At 50.2% G+C, this 26,675-nt stretch overlaps 2 protein-coding genes across 2 annotated transcripts in view; one reads left to right on the top strand and one right to left on the bottom strand.

Moving 5' to 3' along the window:
- The window catches only part of LOC126528952 (kinesin-like protein KIF19), a 170,688-nt gene that overhangs the window by 38,807 nt on the left and 105,206 nt on the right, over positions 1-26,675 (top strand). The window lies entirely within an intron of this gene.
- Positions 571-19,877, bottom strand: LOC129384289 (endothelin-converting enzyme 2-like). Its single transcript, XM_055069497.2, has 9 exons — positions 19,852-19,877; positions 15,712-16,060; positions 12,478-12,722; positions 10,871-11,054; positions 9,939-10,067; positions 7,298-7,561; positions 5,202-5,443; positions 2,508-2,721; positions 571-1,266 (listed from the first exon to the last, which is right to left on the bottom strand). The coding sequence occupies exons 1-9, from the start codon at positions 19,875-19,877 to the stop codon at positions 706-708; spliced, it is 2,214 nt and encodes a 737-aa protein (XP_054925472.2). The 3' UTR covers positions 571-705.

The raw sequence follows: 26,675 nt of genomic DNA, 5'->3' as shown, positions 1-26,675 counted from the left end.
AGCAGTTTCATGTCTCCAAGGGTGTTCAGTTGTGTATGCACAGTCCGGTCTTGTGTTTCTTCTACGATATTGACAGCGCATTCTATCGTCGGTGTAAACACCATCAATTCAGAAAAAGTCGTAGAATGAGAATTCATCTTGGTCGTGCAATATGGAGCGCTAGAGCTACACACGTAAACAAAGGCTGTAGTTTGAAGCCCTGATTGTGCGCGTACTTCCAACAAACCGAGCGCTTGAACACCACTGGAATTTGCACGTTGCAGTTCTTGAACGTTTGCAACCACTGTATATAAGAGATTATAGCGTAAATGTCATTGGTGCCTGATATTGAAAAGAATACTGTATACACTAACTTTCCAGAGGAACCTTCTCGGCGCACCAATCTCATCATCTGCGTCACGTCAAGTTTACAAAATCTCTTGGCCTCATTGCATTGTCCGGTTTTCGCGGGAACCGTCTTCTTCGAGACGATGTCCAAACCATAGCATTCAATGCGCAATCATGTTTCTTAAATAAGAATGAAATGTTGCAGCTCAGTCTCCAATGTTGATACACAAACATAAAGGAATGCTCAAAATAAGACGCTATTATTATTCTTTCTTTTTGTGTGCGTGCGCATGCAAAAGGCTAGACGAGAGCTCTAAGCACTTCAACAGACGGAATACTGGAATGTGGAACGCGGCGGGCACAACGCGGTCGCGCGAATCAAATCAACTCGCAAGACTTCTCGGCCCTCATCGCGTCTCCTTCTCTGCACCCGAAGGCACGCCAGAAGTCCGGGCTGTTCTTCAGCGGCAAGTTGCACTTCTGCTCGGCCGGAATCCACCCGTCCGAGTACAGCCGCGAGGCCCTGCGCGAGCACAACAGGAGGCAGTGGTTCATGAAGAACGCCCTGTCGTCGGGGAACTCGTTCGGGCGAGCCCGTCTCAGCCACCGAGGCCACGACAGCCACCGGAGCCCCGCCCAGAGACCCGAGTTCCGCGCATACAGGTCTCGGAGGCGCTGCTCGTACGCGGCGAACGCGACAGAGGTGGCCACTGCGGCGCCGATGTCGTCGCCAATGTACCGGGCGTCGAACTGGTACAGGTCTTCGAAGCATCGGACGGCCCGCGAGTAGCCCTCGCGAGTCGCGTTGCTCCACCAGGGTCTCGGCGAACCGGTGCTGTCGCGAAGGCTTCCCCGCTGGTCGATGGCTCCGAAGAGAAGCCGGGAGAAGAGGAACGCCAGTCCGGCGTAGTTGAACACGTCGCGGTGATCGCCGGACACCTGCGAGCCATAATTACGAGAGCGTGTTTATTTTACTAAAGTGATCGGTCTTTTCTTTCTCTGCGAAACGTGTCTGGTAAAGCAGTACACGCAGACCTATACGGCACTGAAATGTGCGACAGAGGCACTTGAGAAGAGATATCAGGGACCGGGCAACTGTACAGCGGGAAAAGTGTACATGTAACGTTAAGAGACAAAAAGATGACTGCAGTACATGGATTACAGCATAAACGGGTGTAGCCAATGTTGCAGTTGAAGTTGAAAAGGTGAACAGGATCGGGCAGGCCATGTAACGCATAGGTCAGGCGACTGGTGGTCTGTTAGGGCAGCAGAATGGGTGCCAAGGGGAGGGAAACGTCGACGAGAATGGCGAAGGATTATAGGTGATGTAATGAGTTGAGGAAACTTGCAGGCATTCGTTGCAAATCTCAATGTCAATCGCATTAAACATAATGATGGTGGCGATGACTGGAGTCGCTGCTACTGGCTTTCCCTAGTATGGGTGACTGTTTTTTTTTTCTTTGCGTTTTGATGAAACCTTCTTTACCAACAGCGGATTTTAGCAGAACCCGTTTTCTATATCACGGACGTTTCTACGCTTTGAATTGTCGGCCAAATCGACCTCGCTTTTCCAACTGCCATGCTCAATTAGCTGAGACCAGCCCCGAAAAGGAGTTGGTCCAGAGTTTGACTCCAGGACCAGGATGATATTTTTTCAACTTCGAAGCTTTTCTTTTTAAGAAACTCTAACTTATACGTGTTTTTCTGCAACCTCCTGGTACTTTAAGGTGATGGACGGTGATCACGAAGCTTTCGTCATCTTACGGATTTATGCAGAAGTGAAGGTGGCCGGTTCGAATCCCGGTCGCAACGGCCGCAATGGCCGCTTCTCGATGTTAGTGAAATGCAAAAAAAAAAAAAAACATTTTGCGTACTTCCTAATATGTGCACGTAAAATAATCCCAAATTGCCAGAATTGTTCAGAAGCGCTCCATCACCGCGTCTCTTACACTGCCAGTGCAGCCTTTGGGGAGTTAAACCCAACGAATAACTTCTTTTTCTTTTTCAGAAACGCGTTGACTTAAAGGCACTATATACTAAAAGACAAGACGGAAACAAAAGTTGACAGGGAAAACTTTCACGAGTGAATGAACGATCAGTGACCTGTAAATGAATCAAACAATCCACAGAGCCGATTCCCTATACTATTATAAGCCCTAATGCAAGTTCATTTCGCTCGCCTGAAGCACGGGAGGATAGAGCACGGAGCCCATGATGGCGACGCTGTTGTAGATGTCCAGGTAGCGCACCAGGTAGACCGCGGGGGACGTCCACGTGATCGTCTCCGCCGTGGTCTGCCCACTCGCCGCCGTGATGAGAAGCAGTCGCTGCTTGCAACGCCTGGTCTCCAACAGGGACGGCAAAAAGAACATCTCTCGGCTCTGCGGTACGCAGCTGCATGTGCGCACGCGCACGAAGCTTCATTAGAGAAAGTTGGTCATCGAGTGCTACGATTAGAGGTCATCGAGTGCCTCGATTATAGGAGGTCATCGAGTGCCTCGATGACCTCCTCGCAGACAGCTGACGCCGCCACCTGTCTCTCCTTCTTAAGCCTCCTGTGACTTATCGAGCGTATTCCTGCGGTAACAGTGACATTTTCCACTGTTGTGGACGGGCAGTTTGCTAACCATCATTCGAATAATTTTTTTTCTCTTTACATTCCGTTTAACAAGCTTCGAGAATACTTAATGCGTCAGAACGGCCCCGAATAGGAGAAGAAAATATTTTGAAATCCTTGACGTCACTCACTGCCGTACACCGACGCTGGGGGTCCGGTGCGAATAAACATAAATTTAAAAAAATAAAAAAAATAGAAAAGCTTCTTTTTTACTTTTTCTTCCAGTGCGATCGGGCTCCTATAGTGAAATTGACGAAAATCCAATTAACGACTGTATTTAACCTGATGGCGCGCACATTAAAGCAAGCCAGATTAAGTTATTTCGGCGCCCCCCCCTTTGCGGCATCCTGCATATCCACCCTGTTTGCTACGGAACGCCTGTGGAGAACGAAGTGTGGACAATGCCACGTGCCGAAGAACGTGTTTTGCGGCTGTCCTGAGTCGTGTGCCACAGCGAAGGGTGCTTGCTTTTACGCTGACAGGCATCGAAAGCCGTGCATTACCTGAAGCTGCTATTTTGGCCACATTTTGTTGATAGCACGGCCTCAAAAAGAAAGAAAAAAAAGGAAGGAAGAGAAAGAAAGAAAGAAAGAAAGAAAGAAAGAAAGAAAGAAAGAAACTCAAGTGTTATTTGCTGAGCACCGAACTGAACTAGACACTTAAAAGAAACCACTGCGTTACGTTGTTAACGTAAATACCCATCCTTTCTTCCTGTCTTTGTCACGTTTATCACTTTGAGCACGCCAGAGCATACTAGCTCAGGTCGACCTTTCCGCCTTTGCTATATCGTTTTTTCTGTTTCCTGTTGGGACGCTAAACCCATTTATTTATTTATTTATTTATTTATTTATTTATTTATTTATTTATTTATTTATTTATTTATTTATTTATCAGATCAATCAGTACCCAACAGCACTGAGAGCTGAGAGTAATATTCTTTTTCAAGCGAAGCCTGCGTTGGTTCACAAGTTTTGGTGGCTATGTAGTCAGGCAAGAACCCAGTTGCTCCCAGAGCAGAGCATCGATCTGCGGGATAGGGCGGTTTGATGAGTTGACAGTTGCGCCATAGCCGGAGCGTGAGTCATTAGCCGCGTTATAACGAATGCGGTAGAAGTGTATCGTATTATCTTGCCGTATCGCATCCCGTTCATGCACCTCCGTTTACATGTATGCGTATCTCACTGGCTGGCAAGCTAGCGCCGTCTGGTGTCTCATTTGAAAATGAGCCCCCTACTTCCGGTAAACATGCTTCCGCTGCCATACGGCCGCGCCGCTGGTTGATTCGCCGGTTGTAATCCCGCAGCGAATGCTTTCCCATAATTCATGATGCGATACGCTTCTGTTTACATGCGCCGCTGAAATGCGCATTCTCCATCTCAAACTACACCCTTGTTTGGCGTATTGGATGCGATACGCCTTCCTAGCGAATTACCTCGTTTACATGAGATGCGATACGCTTGAAAGTTGATGCGATACGCTTCTGTCGTGTTCATGTAAACGCCGCTATTAGCAAGGATTCCAGCTGCATAGGCGCGCGATCATCCCACGCGCGTAACCAATCAGAGCCATTTCGCTTCCGCCGGGGAGGGAAATGGCAGGAAAGGCTATCGCGCGCGCTGCGCCGGCTTCGTTTCAGTTGTTCCTTCTCGGAAAACGTATGGGACGGCCAAGCGCTGTGCGTTCCGCCGAGGAACCGGCAGCCTTCGACGAGCGGCGGCCAAAAACTCGCCCGCGAAAGCGCTCGCCGCCGGCGCGTCGCGGTCCAGCCGTCAAAAATATAGTCCGACGTAGCGTGAGCGGCGCGCACACACGTTACGTCGCCATGGCGAGAACAACACCGTCTATAGTTCGACCGATACTTCGACGCACTGGCGCCGCCAACGTAACCGGTCGCGGCCAACGCGCTCCGACGCTCGCCCGCGTGCCGATAACGCCGGACTATAAACGCGCCTTTTAGAGCCGGCCGTAGCCAGGCAATCCGCGCAATCCGACAGCAGCACAGACGATCCCGAGCTGAGGGAGCAGGAGACCGAAGCAGTCCGGCGCCGTGACGAAGGTCCGGCGCGCGCAGGACAAGCTTCGCTTACCTCCATTTTCGGGTAGGGGAAGGATGGGTCATTTTTTTTTATTTGTTTCATTCTCTATTGCTGCTCCTGCCTGGGCCTGCCAAGGGGCGGCATTATTGTATCGGTAAAATGAATAAATAATCGATCGAGCAATCGATCGATCGATGAATCATTGGCGGCTCCATACTCACTCGTAGATGCGTTCAAACGCGCTCGCATTCCATATGAGCTCCGGCGCGGGAACGACACCCTGCACCAGGCGTATCTTGTCGTCGGCGAATCGGCGCGCCGCTTCGTCCATCCACGTGCTGCGGCCGATGCGCTCCCGGTACGATCGCTTCGAGGCCTCGAAGAGCTCCTCGATGAGGGCCAGGTCCCAGGCGGCCTCGTCCGCGAACGGCTTGCCTGCCGCCAGCGGCATGAGCTCGTGAACCTGCAATTATTGCGTGCGCCGAACCTGAAGTTCCGTGCAATATTTTATTTCCTTTATTAAGTAACTCTCCAAGCCCGAAGGCATACAACGAGGATCGTGGCAGCGAATTTGTATTTACACGGCGTCAGCTAATCGATCACGAGAACGAACGTTTTTGCTCTTAAGCGACTGGTTCCGGAAGCCCGTTCCGGTCTTCCGGAATCCGTTGGATTAACGAGCCCAAACGAGGCCTTCGTGCGAGACGTGCTGGGGACATTCTGGTGGTATCGCTAGTTATCATCGTCAGCAGCAGCAGCAGCAGCAGCCTAATCTGTGTCTGCTTGGAAAACTAAAACTGACTAGAGGATGCTCTGACGCCAATATATAAAGTTAGGCTTACGCTCAATCCGTACGGCCTTCCGCACGGTCTTCCGCACGTAACGCGCATGCGTGCAGACGCGTCTCGAAAACTGCGCAAGTCGCAAACAGGTGCACAAATTTCAGTTTTGCACTGGGTCCGCACGAGCAGTGTTAAAAAAAAAAAAAACGTTTTCCATTGTGAGCGACATGTGCTGTTTTTTCCGCACGTCCGCACACATGCGCACGGTGTGCGGTGAGACACGTGCCAAGTGGGCATCAGTCGGGCCCCGATGGAAGCGCAGGTGCGGCGACCCAACCAGCGCAGTAATCTGCTAAACGTTGTCCACGTGGCTTTTGAACGGATTTAGGACTTAGCAGAACGAAGGTACTTGAACAAAGTATCGCGTTGCAAATGCAAGAAATCGCGATAATTATACGTTATACGCGTAGAGTCGTTGCCTTGCCGTGTTTAAAAAAAATACAACTGCTTGGAAGCAGACAGACATAAAGCGTAGTAAACCAGTCCACAAGAACACCTGATTTGACAAGTGTGAAGAACTAAAAAATTCATATCAACGGCCCATATTCTGAATGTAGCTCAAAGATCGCCAGAGTTCTCCGTAGTAATATGTGTAGGAATCTGTGCGGTCTGTCCCGGCTATCTGCGATTTCCCTGTTTCGCGTCAGCTGACTGCAGTTGGCTGCAGTTAATTACCTTCTGGCATCTGCGACTGCGTTTATCTTGAAACCGATTTTGATGATATATGTTAATTTCCGCTTTAGTTGCCTGAACGCGAAGAATTCCGAATTTACCGGTTTTTTTTAATATTACCGGTGATTCAGCGTTTGGCTTAGTAACATCCAATTATGTACCGCATTATACATCGAACAAGTTGCATGTATTTTATAAACACACCTTGGTTTTATTCAACATTAGGTTCGTATTTTAATGAGTACCTTATAATATTGTTCCTCATTGACTATTTATAGCCGCCCATAATTCTACAGCTGTTGCATTCTCACTACTTCTGAAAAATGTTTGCTTTCTTGCGTGCGTGCGTGCGTGCGTGCGTGCGTGCGCGCGTGCGTGCGTGCATGAGAAATTTTAAACCTTACATTACCTGCCCAAGTTCATTTGGTTCCTTTCATTTCAACGATAACTGTTGTCGATGACAACACCGTTGGGCCAACTCGAAGACAAGGGTATAAATGCCTCTGCCAATTACGTTAAGTCATTTTTTATGACGGAATCGCGGAGGCATACTTAGAATATCGAGATATCTCTCTATGGCTAGGTTTTGGATCTCGGAGGCATGCATATAAAGCAGATACAACGCCGTTTTCTGCCCTGAGCTTGTTCTGAACTCTTCGGTGACTGTCATCAAGTATATAGAATTGCGGCCAGACCTACGTTTGCTCTGCAATTCACAATGCTGTCTTCCTGTTGCTTGACGTTAAGCCAATCGTTTCTCTTTCGGTTCCTGTTTGCACCGGTATTCAGGCTGGTAATCTTACCGCGCTGAAGCAACGGTACTCGTGTTCCGGTTCGCTCGACAGCCTCAGTTCGGGAGCATCCGGTGCGACGGTCCATGCGAGCCTGCGGAGTGTGTACCAGCTAAGGTACATGGGAACCACATTCGGCTTCTGCGCGTTCACTTCCTCCAGAAGGCGCTGCAGAGCCACCAGGAAGCGCACATTGGCCACGGCGATGACGTCACTTCCACGGACCTTGAAGTAAGGGCGCGTCACGTTGTTGAGGGCGTCCAACCAGGCGGATGTCTGCGTCGTCACAACATGAAGAGTATAGCAGAATATGGATCGCTTATTAGCGCCAGGTTGCAGAGCCTCTCGCAGAAAAAGTGCTGTAGGGTAAGAGACCCTACATGTCTGCCAACGCTGCCGCTCGACCATCATTCTTAATGAGTCGACACTGAGGATGCCGGTTGCCCGCTGCTGTGACTCAGTGGCTACACGTGGCCTCCGAGATCCGGTGGTGGGCACGGCTCCAAATCTCGGAGGACAACTAGGCGAATTTGTTCTGCAGAAACCCGCAGGTTTTAGGGAGTTTCCGCAAAATAGAAAGCAAGTTCTCATTCACCATGAAGTAGCCATCTAAAAAAAAAAGAAGGAAACGTCCGCGTCTACCAGGCGCTGGTTGACGAAATGGCAAAATTGACGTCCTTGAAGCTGCGAATGAAACCCGTCACAGGTATGTGTGATAGAAAGCTTCGTCTTTGAAGGAAAATTCGTTCCGGTACGGGGATCAAACCCGGGCCAACGCCTTTCCTTCGCGGTTGCTCTTCCATGGGAGCTAACTGTCGAGGAGGCTAGCAGACCTCATAGCGAGGCTGAATTTATTTATTTGGCAACGGTAGTTATTTATTTACTTGAGAACTCAAAGCGCGGGGCCGCAAGATATGGCAACGTGATCTTGCGAAAGCCCACAAGATTGAGGAACGTTGATGACCGCGAAAATTTTCGTCCACCTGTCCGTAACAAGAAGAAAAGATAAAACCCTTCGTAGCTTCAGGCTATAAGTCTAGCGAATAACAGTTTTCTCTTTCATGAACCTTCATTCGCCTTATGGGCTTCCACGGAACTAATTTGCCATATTGAAGGCTCCTGCATGGTTAGCTCTGATGTTAGAGTGACCACCACGTAGAGGAATTGGCCTGAGATTTGATCAGAAGACCAGGCACCAATAGTGATAGCCAGGAGCTTTTTTTTTTGTTTTTTGCTGAAAAGCCTCTGTGGCGTTTCTTTAGTAGCTCCTCCGATGCAACTACACACATCAGCGATGCAAGTAATATTTAATAGCTTGCATAATGCATGCAGATGCGTTGGGGCAGAAGGCCGAATTTGAAGCTGAGTGATCGTTGGTTCAATGCCAGTTGCACCTGCGCAAATAGCGATACATTGTGACGCGTGCCTGAGTCAAAGAGTGAAAAACGAATGAACCCGATCTACCCATTTCCTGGATGCCCTTCGCAGTAAAATGCTCTAGCATCTATGTGCGTGTGGACGTTAGGAGGAAGCATTACCTCGAGGCCAACTCCAATATTGTGTGTTGAAATATACGTGGAACGTAGGCATGCTTTAATTAGAGACAACCGTAGAACCATTCTGAACAGAATTGCTTGTATTTATGAGAAAAGGCAGAATTGCACTAACTTTTGGAAGCAGAATTATAATTCGGGGCCTCAAACTTCTGACGAAATTTGCCTGAAATCGGTAATTTAAGGTAAGGTTAGGTAGCTAAGTCACAAAGTTTGCAAATCACAAGCTCTGTACCGAGAACAGACATCGCAGTTTTGCAAACTACATCGCTTACACCACCTGAAGCGGACAAATACGGTATAAATGGTTTACATCCTACCTGAAAACATTCGATTTTTCACTACGGTTTTGCACAAGCGCTACACAAGTTAGTTATATACTTCAGAGTGGTGTATAAAACAAGATATTGTTGGCTTTAAATGTCTCAAGAAGTTCAGAATACAGAATCGGGATATCGATTTTTTTCTCCCTGAATTAGAGTTGTGAACATGATGCTTCAGATTTTCTTTTAATTTTGCGACCTTCACCAATTTCTTTGCTGGCTCCCGGTAATGGGTAGGTTCTGGTTTTTTTTTTTTTTTTCATTTGAATAGAGAAAGTCTAGTCGAAATCACTTAGGGGATGTGGAACATACCCTTATCTGCGTTCTCATGGAAAGCTTTCTTTAATACATTCAGTATCGCTTTTTTAGGGGGGAAGGGGTGGGGAGGCACACCAAGCGTCGGGGTTTCTTCCTTTTCTTCTCGAATATTATGAAGCGAACTCAACGGTCTATTTGTCGCTGTGGAGAAATTACAAAAAATTACACGGATAATAGCAATTATTGGTGTTGTCCTCACATTCTTATCTGACAAAAGGAATGTCAAAATGAACACGGTGGAGCACATACGCGGAAACGTACCGGTAAGTCAGTGAAGTTGAATGGGTTACTGGACCTGATGCAGTTGCATTCACACAATGTCCCCCGCAACTCCCCGTCACCACTTATGCGCCTTTCCTCGTAGTTCGCTGCGTAGCTTTGGTATTCGCAAGAGCCCATCGGTGGCACGATTTATGAACGTTTAATGCACCGTCACTTTTGAATTTCCTCAAGCCTTGCCTGAAATCCGGGTGCCATTTCCGCGAGCTCGTCGATGGTCCCTGACTCTCCGCCACCCCTGTAGACGTTGGTCACCCGCAGCACTTCATCGTCGGCCTCGAAAATAGACTCCACAAGCGATCTGGTGACCTGCAGAGTCCCCTTGATTGCAACGGTCCTGCAACTCAACATGTTCCCGCGTCTATAAAAAAAAAGGTGGGGGGGAACGCTTTTTTACGGAATTACTATCACTCTTAAATAAAGAGGACTTCGTAGTCAGTAAACTTATAGTCTGGTACAACTTAAGAAGGACCCGCCGTGGTTGCTCAGTGGCTATGGTGTTGGGCTGCTGAGCACGAGATCGCGGGATAGAATGCCGGCCACGGCGTCCCCATTTCGATGGAGGCGAAATGCGAAAAACCCGTGTACTTATATTTAGGCGCATGTTAAAGAACCCCAGGTGGTCGAAATTTCCGGAGTCCTCCACTACGGCGAGCCTCATAATCAGAAAGTGGTTTTGGCGCGTAAAACCACATATTTTTTTTTTTAACTTAAGAAGGCAGAAGGAGCCCCGCCCAGATGACCAAAGCGCAGCAACCGATTGCTCCGCGACTAAAGAAATAGTCCCGCTGACGCAGTTCGAAGCGCGGGCTGCCATGTTCTCCGTCGGCGGGATCACCCGGCCATCCGGCTTATGACGTCAGTCTAGCCGTCAGTCGAGCCGTTCGCGCCCATTGGTGGAGGCTCGCGTGCATCCGCCTTAGAGGGGCACATGCCGGTGCCTTCTAAAGTTGTACCCGTCTATAGCTGCCACATTATTCACTGCCTCTGTATAACAGCATCGCTAGAGTTAGTATCTAAGAATCACTGACTAAACAATATGGTCGCTGTTACCAATGGGTCTCTGCTACCATTTGCAAACGCCATGAATGAAGGATTATTTTGGGGCTCACCCGAGCGTCCGAGAAGCCCTCGACGTACTGTCGTATTCGCGTCAGGTACTCCGGGCCGAGGTTCCGGCGCTCTCGGCGCCATGACTTGAGCTGAGAACTGGGCGAGAGCCACCAGCGAGGTCGGCCGCCGGCTGCCCTCGGCGTCGGCAGCAGCTGCAGCTCGAAGATGGCATTCAGGTCCCAGCTGCGGTAAAGAGTAGTTATTCGACAATCAGATGCAGAGTCCGGCCACCCTGGTGCAATAGACCTTTTCGTTGTTTACCAACGTAACGCCCTGGACGGCTTCCGGATTCGCCCATTGACGCAGCCCTCTAAATTTAGCGGGCGAAACAAAACAAAAAAACAAAGGAAAACAGGGGTACCGTAACAGGGATGAGCGGCCGGAGGGCGTTAAAACAGAAGTGTGCATGTTTTCGGCACTTTACCTCTGTACGTATAATCCCAGTCCTACAGGTCAGGTTATAACCGTAAGGTATACAAAAAAAAAGTATTAGACTCGAAGCATTAGGCGTCTTTCTTTTATCTGAAAACGTTGAAAAGAAACTTTCCGGACATAGAAAAAAGAACTTCGGAGCACGCCTTTTCGTTCCGGCGTTGTATGGACTGATAAGGCACGCGACCGTATATTTCTGAAAGCCGCAGGCTCGCTATATAGTGTTATAGCACACGTTGTAGTTGCGTCGATACGAGCATCTCAGCTAAGAGAATAATAATAAGCATGGTCCGTACGTTGCAAAGCCACGGTTTGCCGCACGCCGGGTTCTCGTACGTACAATTGCTCGGTGCCAGGGCGCGAATCGAACCCTCAACGTTACTACTCGGCACGACATCGCCACCCGGCCACCACTGCGAACATCGCCAATGAAACCTAGCCTTCCAATGAGAAGACCGCCCACATTGAGCGTACTTGAGGCGTCTCTTCAGCGTATACCGAAGGCCGGCGTCGGCGCGTAGAATACGCGCTGAGTGATGAGCATGCTGTAATCCCATGCAGCTCTCCATGTCCGCAATGTGAGCAATAAAAAAAAAAAGGGGGGGGGGGTGTTATGCAACTCAAGCGCGTTAACGTCAGCGTAATGAGGTTCACTTTTGGAACAAGTATATAAGGAAAGACTCGCAATTAAGTCATTCTGACGAAAGAAAATGGCATACACGAATTGGACGCTCGGAGTAAATTTAGTCGTTGGTCCTTTGTTTACAACTGCCTGTCACAAAGAAATTGAGCCTGCCTAATTATGTTTCTCCTCACTCGGCTCAAAGGATTCCTCACGGGAGTGAATATATTATTATTGTGGCGCTGGCTTCTGCGAGTAACCGACCGACCGACCGACCGACCGACCGACCGACCGACCGACAGACCGACAGACCGACAGACAGACAGACAGACCGACCGACCGACCTAACAGACTTCATGTCACTGCAACGCCTCCTTCTATTTGAGATGACGTGCTGGGATTTGCATTTGAATTCTCTCTTCCTAAAGTTTAAGATTGATTGATTGATTGATTGATTGATTGATTGATTGATTGATTGATTGATTGATTGATTGATTGATTGATTGATTGATTGATTGATTGATTGATTGACAAGCCGAACTTTCTACTCACCTCAGCGACATGTTCACCATGAGGCTTATAAGTCCTGACGTCTTCATGGTCGTTGTTTGAGGCCAAGTCAGTCCCATACTGGCCATGAACTCCAGAAGCACTTCCGGTCTTGGCGGACGCCGCGACAGCAGGAGGCACTTCTGCATCAGCAGCGCCGCCTTGTGCACGGCGTTCATCTCCCCCACCACGGGCACTTCGACGTGTCTCAGGAGCGTCGCCGCGTTCCTCCGTGCCGTCAGGGCCAGCTGGATTGGGCGAATGGCGGCGAGATTTTACGATTGCCGTTTACGTCCCGCACGCCATGAAGAAACAAATGCACTAACAAACAAAGAAACAAACAAACAAGCAAACACATAAACAAACAACCAAGCAAACACACAAACGAACTAACAGACTTAGATGGGCTAACTAACTAACTAAACTAACTAACTAACTAACTAACTAACTAACGAACTAACGAACTAACGAACTAACTAACGAACGAACTAACGAACGAACTAACGAACGAACTAACGAACGAACTAACGAACTAACTAACGAACTAACTAACGAACGAACGAACTAGCTAGCGAACTAGCTAGCGAACTAGCTAGCTAACTAGCTAGCTAACTAGCTAGCTAACTAGCTAAGTAGCTAGCTAGCTACTAAGTAGCTAAGTAGCTAAGTAGCTAGCTAGCTAAGTAGCTAAGTAGCTAACTAGCTAGCTAGCTAAGTAGCTAGCTAGCTAAGTAGCTAAGTAGCTAGCTAGCTAAGTAGCTAGCTAGCTAAGTAGCTAACTAGCTAGCTAGCTAACTAGCTAACGAACGAACGAACGAACAGAGAGACAGACAGACGGACGGTCGGACGGATGGACCGACCGTCCATCCGTGCTGGTGCTCTGGTGCTGCCCATGTACTGCTACCTCCGTAATGGTGGGTAGTGTATGAACTTGTCCAGACGTCTGAATCTTTACTAAAGCTTTTTGAGGCGTTGGTTATTAAGCTTGGTCTTTGCAAATTTCCAAGGAATCGTATTTTGTTTTTCTCTTTCAGCTCAAGAAGGCAAAATGTTTCGTTGCACATGTATTGCAAAATGTTTCGTTCATAATGCACTATTTCGTTGAAAAATAATCACTTTGCAATGCCACAACACCGTTTCGGGGACAGACGGACACAGTTTAGGCGAATCCATATATTCTGGCTGAGCCGCCATACTCTCGCAGTTCCCAGACACTAGAGCCAAAGTCAACTGTAGCAGATTTCGTGCACAACTCGTAAGATACCGCCACGTGAGTTCTACGTGCGTCTTCCGAAAGATGAGCACGGTCTCCCGGCGAAGAGGACGATAAACTGACCAATGCAGCTGTCACCTACATTGGTCGTAAAGATGTGTTGTAAAAGTCTGTCGATTTATTTATTTACTTATTTATTTGTTTAGATCATCGGTTCCCGTTCACAACATAGCGATATTGGGAGAACAGGCGAGCTCTTAATAGAAGTATTCCGAGCTTGTTTCGGTACACTAACTCAGAAAAACTGGAGAGCGGACAAGAGAGTCGTTATACAGAATTTAGCGGCGAAAATAAGTACGAATGGTAGAAGGGTTTTACACAAAAGGAACAAATGTTCGCACAGAATTCTCGCAGTAGGTAATACCTATTGTGTGTCCTAAGTACTGCTTCATTGCGTAAATATCAGCAGTTTACTATAGGCGCCTTGGCAAATTTGAGCCCGCAGCTCCAAGAAGCTTCCGATATCGTTTCCTTTGTAGTCGACTGCTATCGACACTCCTCGTTCACGCTTCGTTGAACCGGACACGGTGGCGTATGCGGAAACGCCTGATCATAAGCAGCGTTCACATGAATGCGACAACTGGCGAATCGCATCGCATTTCCAGCGCGTCGCATTCATGTAAACCGCGGTAATGCGCTTCGCGTTGCCAAGACAGGGTGGGGAGTATGGGTGAGGTAAAGCCCCTTCAACTTCGTAAAGTAGCAACACTCTCCTCCTCCGCCTTCACTCCTCCTCGTTCTTCCTCTCTTTCAAGCTCCCTCCTCGACGTTACACCGCCTCGAGCGAAAATGGCGCTGAAGCACGACTGTAAACAAACGAAGCCGGCGCGAGGGCCCACGTGATGCTATTAGGCCAATAGCGACGCGGCATCGGCCAGAGCACGCGAGGAGGAGGCGGCATTCTTCAAAGCGTGTCGCTACTTTACGAAGTTTCAGGGGTTTTAGGGGGAGGCGATTTATTCCTCCTCGGACGCTGCATGCAAACGCGGGCGTATCGCCTTGAAGGAGAGAGAGGGCTGCCGCCGCTGCTTCAGCTCGTTTCTGACTGAGGGGAATGCATCACATGTAAATGCAGTCGCATAATTACCGTTGATGAGCTAAGTAATGCGACAAGTTACCGTCGCATTCACGTAAGCGCGGCTGTATAGACCTCCCCGCAGTATACTATATTCGAAGCTGATTGTCAACGTCGACTGCGGAAGGTCGAGGGTTCTATATATAGGCCGCTGCCAACGATTACGCACCGATTAAACAGTGGCGCCAGACGCGCCCAGCCCGACACTCGGCCTTCTTCGCGGGTGTACAGCCAGGAAAAGGGAGGCCTCGTCTTGCACATGCCCTCAAATCTCCTTGGTCGCAAGGCCCTCTAAATGAGGGCCTGGCAACGTAAACTGCGGCAATTTCCATACGACATTCCACAGCGCCTAATAGTTGGGGACGCCCTCGGGTTGGGGAGATTCCAAGGAGGTCTTAGAAAAATTAGGTAAAATAAAAATATATTCGAGATGCACTCTTGAATGCGCGGGTTGTCGTAAAACCACCGAACCTAAGAGAGAGAAAGAAAAAAATCCCAGTGCCTTTCCACTCTGTGAAGAAGGATGACCAGCGAAGCTGCGTATGTGGGCTCCTTAATGGCGAACTGCACCTCCGCCGTGGGTCGGCCCGGCATTGCACTACCTCCGGGATCGGCCCACGTATCGGGATTGGATTGGATTGGAAAAACTTCCTTGGATGGTAGAGGCATACAGCTCCGCTGTAAAAATGGTGCTCCTTCAAACGCACCACTGCTTTAGCAAGGCGAATAGTTTTCTGAAAGCGTTAGGCCATTCACCTACATTGACAACTGTCTGTGCTTACAGCACAACTATCTTTTTTTTTTATATTGCAATGGAGCAATTTACAATTATAATTCAGATTATTTTCCACTTTCGCGTCGCTCTATAGCGAGCACTTTATAGTTTTACCTCTTCGACGAGGGTCAGCTTCTCGCCCGCCTGCCGCAGCCAGCCGTCGCACACGAAGCGGTAGAAGTTGTGGCACGGCTCCACCAACCGGTTCAGGGACGCCAGCAGCGTCGGCTGCTCGGACACGTCGACCAGCGTGCTGCCGCTGAGGCGGCCGCCCCTGAAGAAGGGCGCGTTCTGAGCGCCGCCCGCGCAGTACGCGACGAGTCCCACTATCAGCGGCACGGCGACGCAGCACGATCCGGCGCAGCAGCAGCGCCAACGCCAGCGCTTGAGGAGAACCCGGGCGTAGTAGACGCCCGACGACGAACCGCCGCTCCTGCTGCCGTTGCCGCTCGTGCGGCCAACGCTGAGATTCACGAAAAGCAGGACATTATAGTCGGTGACAAGTAAAAAAATGTGGGCGAGATTCCTCCCCCACCTCCTCCCCTAAGAAAAGTATACTGCACAAAGTCCCTAGTGGGACTGGTCAAGGCATTTTATGCGAGCATTTTGTGACGTGTTTTAACGCGACAGCGTTAAGGAGCTCGTGTCGCAGAAAAGCTAGTGTCGTTGGCGGCGTTGGCTGTGAGCGAGAAATCCCGGAAGGCAACACATAAATCAAAACGACTTGCAAGATGAGCTGGGTGGCAATCGAACCAGGGCCTCCAGAGTATGAGACGGAGACGCTACCACTAAGCCACGAGTTCGATGGTTCAATGCGGGACAAAAGCGCCTCTAGTGAATGCGGTGTTGCCTTAGAAACGTGCCGTAGAAAGTTATACTGCGGTGTATATCGGTAATTATGAGCATGTAAATTACAAAAGTCGCAGTTAAACGAGTAGCGAAGTATGTTTCCGCTACATTTCTTCTGCGCTTGGCGCACACGCAGAGCCATCTTGCGGCAAACACAGAAGACCCCCTCCTCGCAATGTACGGCGCTGCCCCGACAGGTGGCGCGCCACTCGCCCGCTTTCTTTCCGCTCACAGCGCGATTCCTAGGTGCAGCGTCCGATGCGGGACGCCTCTGACGTGATCGCTGCCCCGTAGCGCGTCTGTTGTGAAAGCGTCCCCTGCGATATGTGCCGTGCTGCTGGCGAGGAGTCATGCATCTGTGTGGTGCTCCCAAGCGAGCTAGAGGACGATCCCATCGAGGCGTCAGTCCCATGATCACGTCCGCCTTCATGGCGCTTCGCGGCCCTGCTGTCCGTGCCGATCACGACGTTTGGCTCGCGTAGATCTTTCCTCCCTCCGAGACACCGAGTTCTTTGGTTCCTTCCGGTTGCTCAGGAGCACGTTTCGTTGCCGCGCCGAACGCTGCGCTGCTCGGCACTCACCGCGTGATTGGTGAATGAGTGGGCGGTGCGAAGGGGGTGCAATAACGCTATCGCGTTCCACTCTTGAAGGCGAAGCTTAAGCGTCCTCCAATGTGTTTTACTCCCTGCGCCGTCGGCCATTTTTGGTACCATGTTTTGGTCACGCGGACTGCAACGGATTTTCACTCAATGGGGCACATAATGTTTCCGCATTAAAAAAATAACGTAGGACAACTTTCCACTTCCCAACCTCGTACCCAAACACCGCCGGTTGTGCGTCAGTGTAACGTCACAGAGGGTCGGCAACCGTGTTTAAAAAACGTCAGTTAAAGAAACTGACGCTGGAAGTGCGTCATTTCTGAAAACAGCTCGACTCTGACGGCGCATAAAAGGATATTAAACCTGACTTATTGTTCTGCTTTCTTTTCCTCGTTTGGACAAATGCGAAACCGTCGCACGTGGAAGAGCCACTGATTGAGCGTCTGCTCCAAGAAAGCAAAAAGCGCTGTCAAACGCAGGTGGACTGAAACGAGTAACGCACGGGCTGAAACTCCGGCCCTCTGTAGCTTTCCCTTTAATGATGCGAGTGTAGACCCTTTTGTAGCGTAAAGCTACACTACGCGGGTCGGAGCCGAGCTTCGCGTGCTTCTGCGCCTGCCATACTGCGCATGCGCGAGAGCCGCGTGACGTCACAAGAGGCGCAGCTGCGTCGCCCTCACCGCCGCCGACTGCGGCTCATTCCAGAGGTGCGACGTCGCAGTCTCCGCATACGCGCCGGCGCCGTGTGCGCCCGCTGCTGCATTTACGATTGTGGCGCCGCGCGGAACTGCGCATGTGCGAGGAGGGCGCACCGTGCGTATAAATGCGCGGAAGAGACGGTTGATGCAGCACGCTCGACATGGAGGTTAAGGAGTGTCGAGCCGCTGCCAGTCGGCGCAAAAGACTGGAAAATTAACCAAGCATAACCGTACTTTACCTACGTGTATCCTGGCATAGCTGAGCTAAGCCACTGGCAATTTTTTTGCACACGCTGTGCATCAGTGCATTATAGATGCCAGAAAACTTCCGGTCTTGCATCTTGAAAAATGAAGTTAGGCAAGCAAAAATAACATTTTTTCTTTTTAATATACTATAGGCACGTGCTCCTGACGTTTTCAGATGTAAGGAACGTACCACATCAATCGAACTTATGCATGCAGCTTTCTTGTTGTATTCAGCAACTAAATTTACTTTTCAAACTTTCTATCACATAAAGCAAGACTGGCGCCAGCTCGAGAGTTCTGTATAATTATAGGCTACTGTAGCTAGGTCCGTTTCAGAGGTCCTAACCCGTATTGCAATCCATTCCGCATACAACAAATAAAGGTGGCAAATACTCCTTGCACATTGATTGTAGTTTAGTCAGCAAGATTGTCATTGTTTCTATTGGTATTGAAAGGAGCAAACCTTCATGAAACCTTTAATTAACCACCAGAGTACCTTGGTAGGCTGTTAAGCATGTTATGCCTGAAGCTATTCTTTTATGAGTCTCCTAAATGCCCGCACGAAAGCGTGTATTTTGGTGATTATCAGGCTACATTAACAGGCAGCATTGTACAGTTAATTTGCTTCCACGGAGAAACATGGGAGTGAATGTTTGTCATGTTTAAAGTGACTGTCTGATCTAAACCATTGGAACGAATGTGTTTGTTTCCTCGTATGTTACGTTACAAGTAATCAGAGGATGCAATGGCCACCACTAGAAGCGCCGCCACTGCAATAGTTCTTGCGTCGAAAGTGGGTTCACGTGACGTCACTTCGGCGCGACGAGAGCGCACGCGGTGATTTCAACCCGCGATTTAGGAGGCTAGTTATTATTGATGCGCAAGCGTCAAATGGCTCATTGAGCGAAAAAGCCTGCATCTATCATCTGGAGCAGCGAAACGGCCCTTGAATTCCCATTGGCTGCCACGTCACGTCACGAACGCGGCTCGACGGAGTTCCCGTTGGCTGCGACGCCACGTCACGAACGCGTCTCGACGGAGTTCCTGTTGGCTGCGATGCCACGTCGCGAACGCGGCTCGACGGAGTTCCCGTTGGCTGCGACGCCAAGTCACGAACGCGGCTCGACGGAGTTCCCGTTGGCTGCCACGTCACGAACGCTGCTCGACGGAGTTCCCGTTGGCTGCCACGTTACGTCACGAACGCTGCTCGACGGAGTTCCCGTTGGGTGCGACGCCACGTCACGAACGCTGCTCGACGGAGTTCCCGTTGGCTGCCACGTCACGAACGCTGCTCGACGGAGTTCCCGTTGGCTGCCACGTTACGTCACGAACGCTGCTCGACGGAGTTCCTGTTGACTGCGATGCCACGTCACGAACGCGGCTCGGCGGAGTTCCCGTTGGCTGCGACGCCCCGTCACGAACGCGGCTCGACCGAGTTCTCGTTGGCTCCGACGCCCCGTCACGAACGCGGCTCGACCGAGTTCTCGTTGGCTCCGACGCCACGTACCCAACGCGGCTCGACGGAGTTCCCGTTGGATTCGACGCCACGTCACGAACGCGGCTCGACGGAGTTCCCACTGGCTGCGACGCCACGTCTCGAGCGCGTCAGGTGTTCCGTGAGGGGAGAGTCTCTCGTCGCGCGGTACGTCGGTGGCAAGCGGCGTTGGCACCGCAGGCTGCTGCTGCTTGCTGGCTCGGCCAGCATGTACCGCTGTAGCACTTTACTCGCAGCGAAACACTCGAGAAAAGTCTCAGCGGCGTTCAATCGGACATACATGCTTTCGCATTGATGACTCATAAGAAGTGCTTAGGTGTCCTCGAATTTTTTTTTTTAATTATTTTTCATACGTCATAAACCTTGCCTCTTGTCGTTGAAGAGTGTGTTCATCGCGTAGTGTATACAGACAAAGCCGGGATTTGTTCTTGTTTTGGTTAGTTTGTTCGTTTAGAACGCAGCGATAAGACGTGGTCTATGCAAAAGTGAACTGGTCAGAGCTCTTCTGCGGCAGCCCGAATGGGCTAGAGACTGCTCCTCGGATTTTTTCGCCCCGAATGTCAAACCTCGCACACCTAGGATTTCCAAGAACCATTCTCGAACACCATAGCTTCAAAAAAATCCGTCCACTTTGTGTTGCAAAGTAGGACAGCCATTTATACGGTCGCATTCACACGATAGCCGGTATTTGTGCGATCCAGGTATACGAAGTGTATGTGTCAAAATCTTTCGGAGCAAGCTTTTGTTCCGGGGCGGTGTTATGGCTACGCATAGCAAAACATACGCACGCTGCGCTACGCACGGTGCCACTACTTCTCCACTCGCTTGTCCTACCCCCGTCTATAGCGCCTCCGTGAGTCATTACGAAAAACAGGTCTCGTAGTCCGAAATCTCGCGTGCGCCGCGCGTTTAAGTCAGTGCACTCTAGCCATTTGCAAATAGTTTCGTCCGCGTGGACCTTTCGCGAGTGGCAAATCGACGTCGCCAGTTCCACGGCAGTGGCCTCCTTTATCGACGAGTAGCTCCTTGTGTGACGTGCGTGGCTGCGCGCCTAAGGACAACAGGTCGTCGTCTTGATGTTTGCCACGTGTATAACATTAGGATGTCGCGCCGACAACGGCCTCGACGTTTTTTTACTGCTCGAGTCGCTTCCGCCGGAGTTCCGTGCTAAACACTGTCGGAGTTGACAGCGTGCCACCAGCATATTGTAGCGAAGCGACGCAGCCGTGAGTTATCAGACGAATCAACTCACCAGGGAGACGGAAGAAGAATGGGGATGAGCTCTGGCAGGGGTCTGTCCGAATTCGAAGGTACGACGACGAGAGTAGCATTTTGAACAGCTAGGTTTATTCACTTGAGATTTCCTTTAAGTTAACACTGCATAAAATATTTACAAACAGAACGATGTCATACCCGTCGTCGTCGTCGGCCTGCCTGACCGGCCTGGTCTCCCCTGGTGAAGATGCGCCGTCTGCTGCTGTCTACTTGCTCACTCAAAAACTACCCGAACTACTCCTTAAATAAGTTTCCCCAGCATCCAAGGGACCCGCGGACCGGCGGGAGGCGCAGGCTTCTCCACCAATGGGTTACTTCGTTACTCCGACCAATCAGGCAAGCCGACATCACCCAATAAGCGGCAGAGTTCAAGGGGTCAAGAAATGGTCGCGTCAACACTCCTTACACAAAAGCACTCGGACCATGACTAATCGGCTTTTGACAGCCGAGCGTGGGACGAGGACGCGTCAGGTGCACGTGTGACGTCAGGCGCGGCGGCCGGGCGGCAGTACATGCCCGGCGCCGCCGCGATTATTCGGGGTACAAAGGTTTGCCTCCGCGTCGAGGAGCCCCCAAAATTCCCGGAAAACAAGCAAAGAGGCCCGCGCTATACTCTTTTCGCGACACCTCCCCCCTACGAAAAAGAGTGTCCCACTCGTTACAAAGCATTACTACAAAACCAAATTAACAAATTAAATACGTACAAATTAAACACGTACATTTAGGGATTCATATAAAAAACAAGTATCCGTAAGGAAGATTTAACATCACATAAAACAAAACAAACAACAAACAAGTTTTAACAAAAATGGAAACAAAATGCACAAGACAAGAAACATGAAAGTTCATTCGCGCGCTACACAATAAAATTAACAATGGAGATTATTCGCTTGCGCTGTGATACACATCAGTGTCCGTGTCGTAAGCAGTGATAGTTCGAGGCTCAGCCTCGTTGGGGAATGTCTTCCAGTCGGAGTAAAGTTCAGTCCCGGCGTCCGAGTCTTCTACGACGCGCACTCTTTCACAAGTATCTGTCTCGCACACACGATCACTACGCGAACCGCACTCGCGCACACCACCATTCAAATCGCACTCGCGCACAGCATCACTTGGATCACACACTTCCTCTCGATGTCCGTCAGCAGACTCGTCGTCTGCGTCGTCATTATCCGAGCACTGTCTGACGTGGCACGGTTTTAAGCGCGCAACATTAACAACGTCACGTTTTTTGCCAGTTCTATCCACTACCTCCCAGTTGTTCTCGCCGATTCGCTTAACAAGACGGAAAGGCCCGTGGTATCGGTGAAGGAGTTTTGTTGTCTTTCCCCGAGCTCTGAAGGGAGTCCACAAATACACCAAGTCCCCCACATGGTAGACTGCACTACGTCGTTTAGCGTCGTAACTACGTTTGTTCTTTACTTGCTGACGCCTCTCCCGTTCGGTCACTAGCTCGCGAGCACGCTGCAGCCGGAGGGCGACTTTCCTGGCGTCCAGTGTGCAGTCCAAACCGCGTTCCGCGCCCAGCGCTACATCTATAGGAAGTGTGGGCTCATGTCCGTGAAGAAGAAAGAACGGGGTGAACCCGGTGGTCTCGTGAGTAGAAGAATTGTATGCAAAGAGCACGTACGGAAGAAATTCATCCCAGTCGCGATGGTGCGAAGAAACATACATGCTGAGCATATCGGCCAACGTGCGGTTGAAGCGCTCGCACAAGCCGTTCGCTTGAGGATGGTACGCTGTAGTAGTGGCATGCTCGCTACCTATAAGTCGGAAAATTTCTTCAGTCAGGTTGGCGACAAAATGCTGCCCTCGATCTGTTATCACTTTTTCTGGTGCCCCATGGCGTAAGACAATTTGCTCGATGAAGGCTTTAGCAGCTTCTGCAGCGGTGGCCGCTGTACACGCGACAGCTTCGACCCATTTCGTGTGGTAGTCAGTAACCACGAGGATGTAGCGGTTTCCTGCTTTGCTTTTAGTGAAAGGGCCAAGAAAATCCATGCCCACTTGTTGGAAAGGGCGACCTGCAGGTGGGATCGGTTGGAGAAAACCGGTCGGCTTTCCGGGTGGTAGCTTTCGCGTCTGACAGTCAGGGCAGGAGAGGACATACTTGCTGACATGGCAAAACATCTTTGGCCAGAAATAGCGGCTGCGAATTTTCTCCCATGTGCGCTTGACACCGAGGTGGCCTGCCGTGATGTCGTCATGGCAGTGCCTCAGAACCTCTGATCTCAAACACTTGGGGACAACGAGGGCTGCGCGATCTTCTTGAAAGCCTTTCGCTCTTCTGTACAATACACCGTCGACCAGCCGAAAGCTCCGTGCCGTTCTTTTCGTTTTTCTGACAACGGGCGCACTCGGCTGCTCTAGGTGCTGTATTATTTCTTGCATCCAAGAATCCTCTCTCTGCCTTTGCCCGATGTCCACATGATCCAGCACGAGCAACGGTAATGGGTTTTCTTCGTTTGCTGGTGCGGGATCATGAGGAATGCGGGAAAGCGTGTCCGCGTTTCCATTCTTGAGGCCAGGGCGATGCCGCAACGTTATGTCGAACTCCTGAAGCAACAGAGACCATCTCATAAGGCGACCATTCGGATTTCTCACTTTCATTAGCCAGGCCAGGCTAGCTTGGTCCGTCAAGACTGTGAACTTGGACCCAAAAATGTACGGACGAAACTGTCCGCACGCATACACGACAGCGAGACATTCTTTCTCAGTTGTGCTGTAGTTCATCTCAGCCTTATTAAGGTGTCGGCTAGCATAGGCAATTACTTTCTCTTCGGATCCGATTTTCTGAACTAGTACAGCACCTATTCCGTAATCACAGGCATCAGTGTGCACCTCTATCGGCTTCCCCGGCTCAAACTGACGCAAAACGGGCGCCGTGATCAGCTTCTCTTTGAGGGATTGCATAGCCGCTTCGCAAGCCGCATCCCAGACGAAAGGAACATCCTTTCTAGTGAGGTTAGTGAGTGGCCGAGAAATACGAGAAAAATCCTTGATAAATCGCCGATAGTAGTTGCAGATTCCGAGAAAGCTCTGTACACCTTTCTTGTTTTTTGGTGGGGAAAACTTTTCAATCGCGGCCACCTTGTCTGGGTCCGGTCGGATGTTCTCGCCAGTGAGAATGTGACCAAGGTACTTAATCTCCTGTCGAGCAAAACTGCACTTTTCCGGCTTCAGCCGCAAGTTCGCCGCGTCCAAGGCCGAGAATACGCTTTTCAAATCTTGCAAATGAGCGGTCATGTCCTTAGAGAAAATTACAATGTCGTCCAAGTATAAGCCAAGCATACCTTCCAAAGCAGACCACTGAGTACTTTGTTAATCATTCTTTGAAATGTGGCCGGGGCGTTACACAGACCAAAGGGAACAACATTGAACTCATACAAGCCGGGCCCACAGGCAAACGCGGTCTTCGGCTTATCTTCCTCCTTGATTTTCACTTGCCAATAGCCCGATGTAAGATCAAGTGTTGTGAAGTATCTTGAGCCCTGTAGCACGTCTAGAATGTCATCGATTCGCGGCAGTGGATGTACATCTTTCTTCGTAACTTCATTCACCCTTCGGAAGTCGACACAAAAACGCCATGACCCGTTCGGCTTTTTTACGAGGACGACAGGTGATGACCAGGGACTGCGAGATTCCCTTATTATCCCATCGCGCAGCATTTCCTCTACTTGCTTCTCAATCAGGTTTCTTTCAAAAGGAGAGTGACGGTAGGGATGCTGATGAATTGGTCGAGAATCGCCTGTGTCGATAACGTGTTCTGCCATAGACGTCTGCTGAATGGGGTTGTTATCGCCAGTGAATAGATGACGGAAGTTGTCAATGAGCGAAAGCAACTCGGCCCTTTCACCTGGACATAAGTGGTCCCCAGTCTCCACGTCAAAATCCCGAGAGTCTTGCGTGTCTTCGGGTGCGATGACTGCCACTTGTGCATTGTGAATAGAAGTAGCCCATCCAAGCTTTGTTCCGCTGAGCAAATTTACTGGCGACATGGTGGGATTAGCGATCCGAATCACACCTGTCCCATGCACGACCTTGGTCACGGTACGAGCAACGTGAAGTCCGTTTTTGAGCGTGATGTTCGGTTCGATGAGATGGACTCCGTCCCTTGCGATTTTTACTTGGACAGCGATTTCAGTGCGAGGTTCAATGCGAATATGCTCGTGGCACCGCGCACTAAGTACATCATTGTGTGCCAGGGTGCTTGAATTTTCATGCAACCGAAAAGTTTCACCGTTGAGGTGGAGTTTACTCTTGGAGAAATCTATTAGAAGACGCACTGCTCGACAAAACGGGAGACCACCTAATAGCTCGTAGGGACAGTCCTTCACAATCAAAAACTTCTCGCGAACAGTTGTGGAGTCGAAATCAAGAGTTATTTCAGTTTCACCTTGGGGGGAGAGCAAGCTTCCGCCGATTCCTCTGATGAAGACATTTTTTCTTGATTTTGATGAAGCACCTATTTTTTCAGCGAAATGCGACGAGATGACATTTACCGAGGAGCCAGTATCAATTACGAGTTTTGTGTCGGTACCATTTGCTCGTATCGGTACTGTTAAAAGCTGACTATCTGACATAGTGCATACGGGACGGCCGGACTGGCTCCCTAGGCCCGGCCGTTCTCGTTTCCCGAAGGGTTGGGTTGCCCACTCTGATTATTATTGGGCCCTCTCTGTTGGTTTCTGTCATCTCGAAACCGCGTCCAGCATTGGTGCGCGACGTGACCGATGCGACGGCATAGCTGGCATCGTGGACGCCCGTCGTCGGCACGCGAATTTCTTGCCGGCCAAGGCACCGGAGGACGGCGTACGTCTTCTTCAATAGCCTTCAGTCGGTCCGATAATGTGGCTATAGAATCCGCGATCGCCCTCAAGTCCCTATCGCGGTCGGTGGTCTCTCGCGGGCAATGACGCTCTGCCGCAGCGCAGGTAGCGAGACATGCCGGAGGCGGCTGCATTGCTACTACAGCGGGTGTTATTCCGGCGGCAGGTGCCAAGGCGTGTGGGTACCACGACAGCTGGCCGGCAGGGAGGTGGGTGCCGATCGCTTCTGGTTGGTATGCACGCGTCATCAGAGCCGCTTGATTAATCCGCTGCAGAATTTGAAGGAAAGTTGAGCAATTGTCCGGATTAGCCATGATTATCTTCTCCTGCACGTCTGGACGCAGGCCGCGCATGAGGTGCCGTAGCCGTTCTTCTTCTGTCATAGAGGGATTAATTTTGGCGCACAGCTGCACAACATCGTAGTAGTATTGCTCAGGGGACTCTGATGGCAGCTGCGTTCGGTTTTGGAGTCGCAAATATGCGATCTCAACTGAGTGGCGACTTGTGAAGGACGTTTTTAAGAGCGTCGCCCACTCTTCCCATGTATTAGGGGCACCCGTTAAGATTTGCGTGGTGTGCCACTTTTTCGCGTTGCCGTCTAATGCCAAATATAAGAATTTCACTTTCGTCCCTTCATCCCAGTTGTTGAGGGAGGCTACGTGTTCGTAGCAAAGCAGCCACTCGGATATTGACTCTTCTGGAGTGCCTCTAAAGACTGGCGGTCCGACGAAAGGTTTAGCTTGAGGAGTGGACATCGTAGCGAGAACAGTAGGGGGTTCGGTTATAGTAGAGCTGTTAGAGCTAGGTTCTTGAGGTTTGTTGCCACGGCCCATGATATTAAAGCGTGGACTTCGGTACCCAGCACACTCCACCACTTTGTAGCGAAGCGACGCAGCCGTGAGTTATCAGACGAATCAACTCACCAGGGAGACGGAAGAAGAATGGGGATGAGCTCTGGCAGGGGTCTGTCCGAATTCGAAGGTACGACGACGAGAGTAGCATTTTGAACAGCTAGGTTTATTCACTTGAGATTTCCTTTAAGTTAACACTGCATAAAATATTTACAAACAGAACGATGTCATACCCGTCG

Source organism: Dermacentor andersoni, chromosome 8, assembly GCF_023375885.2.
Source record: "Dermacentor andersoni chromosome 8, qqDerAnde1_hic_scaffold, whole genome shotgun sequence".
Taxonomy (NCBI): domain Eukaryota; kingdom Metazoa; phylum Arthropoda; class Arachnida; order Ixodida; family Ixodidae; genus Dermacentor; species Dermacentor andersoni.
This window is presented reverse-complemented; position numbering and strand designations above follow the sequence as displayed.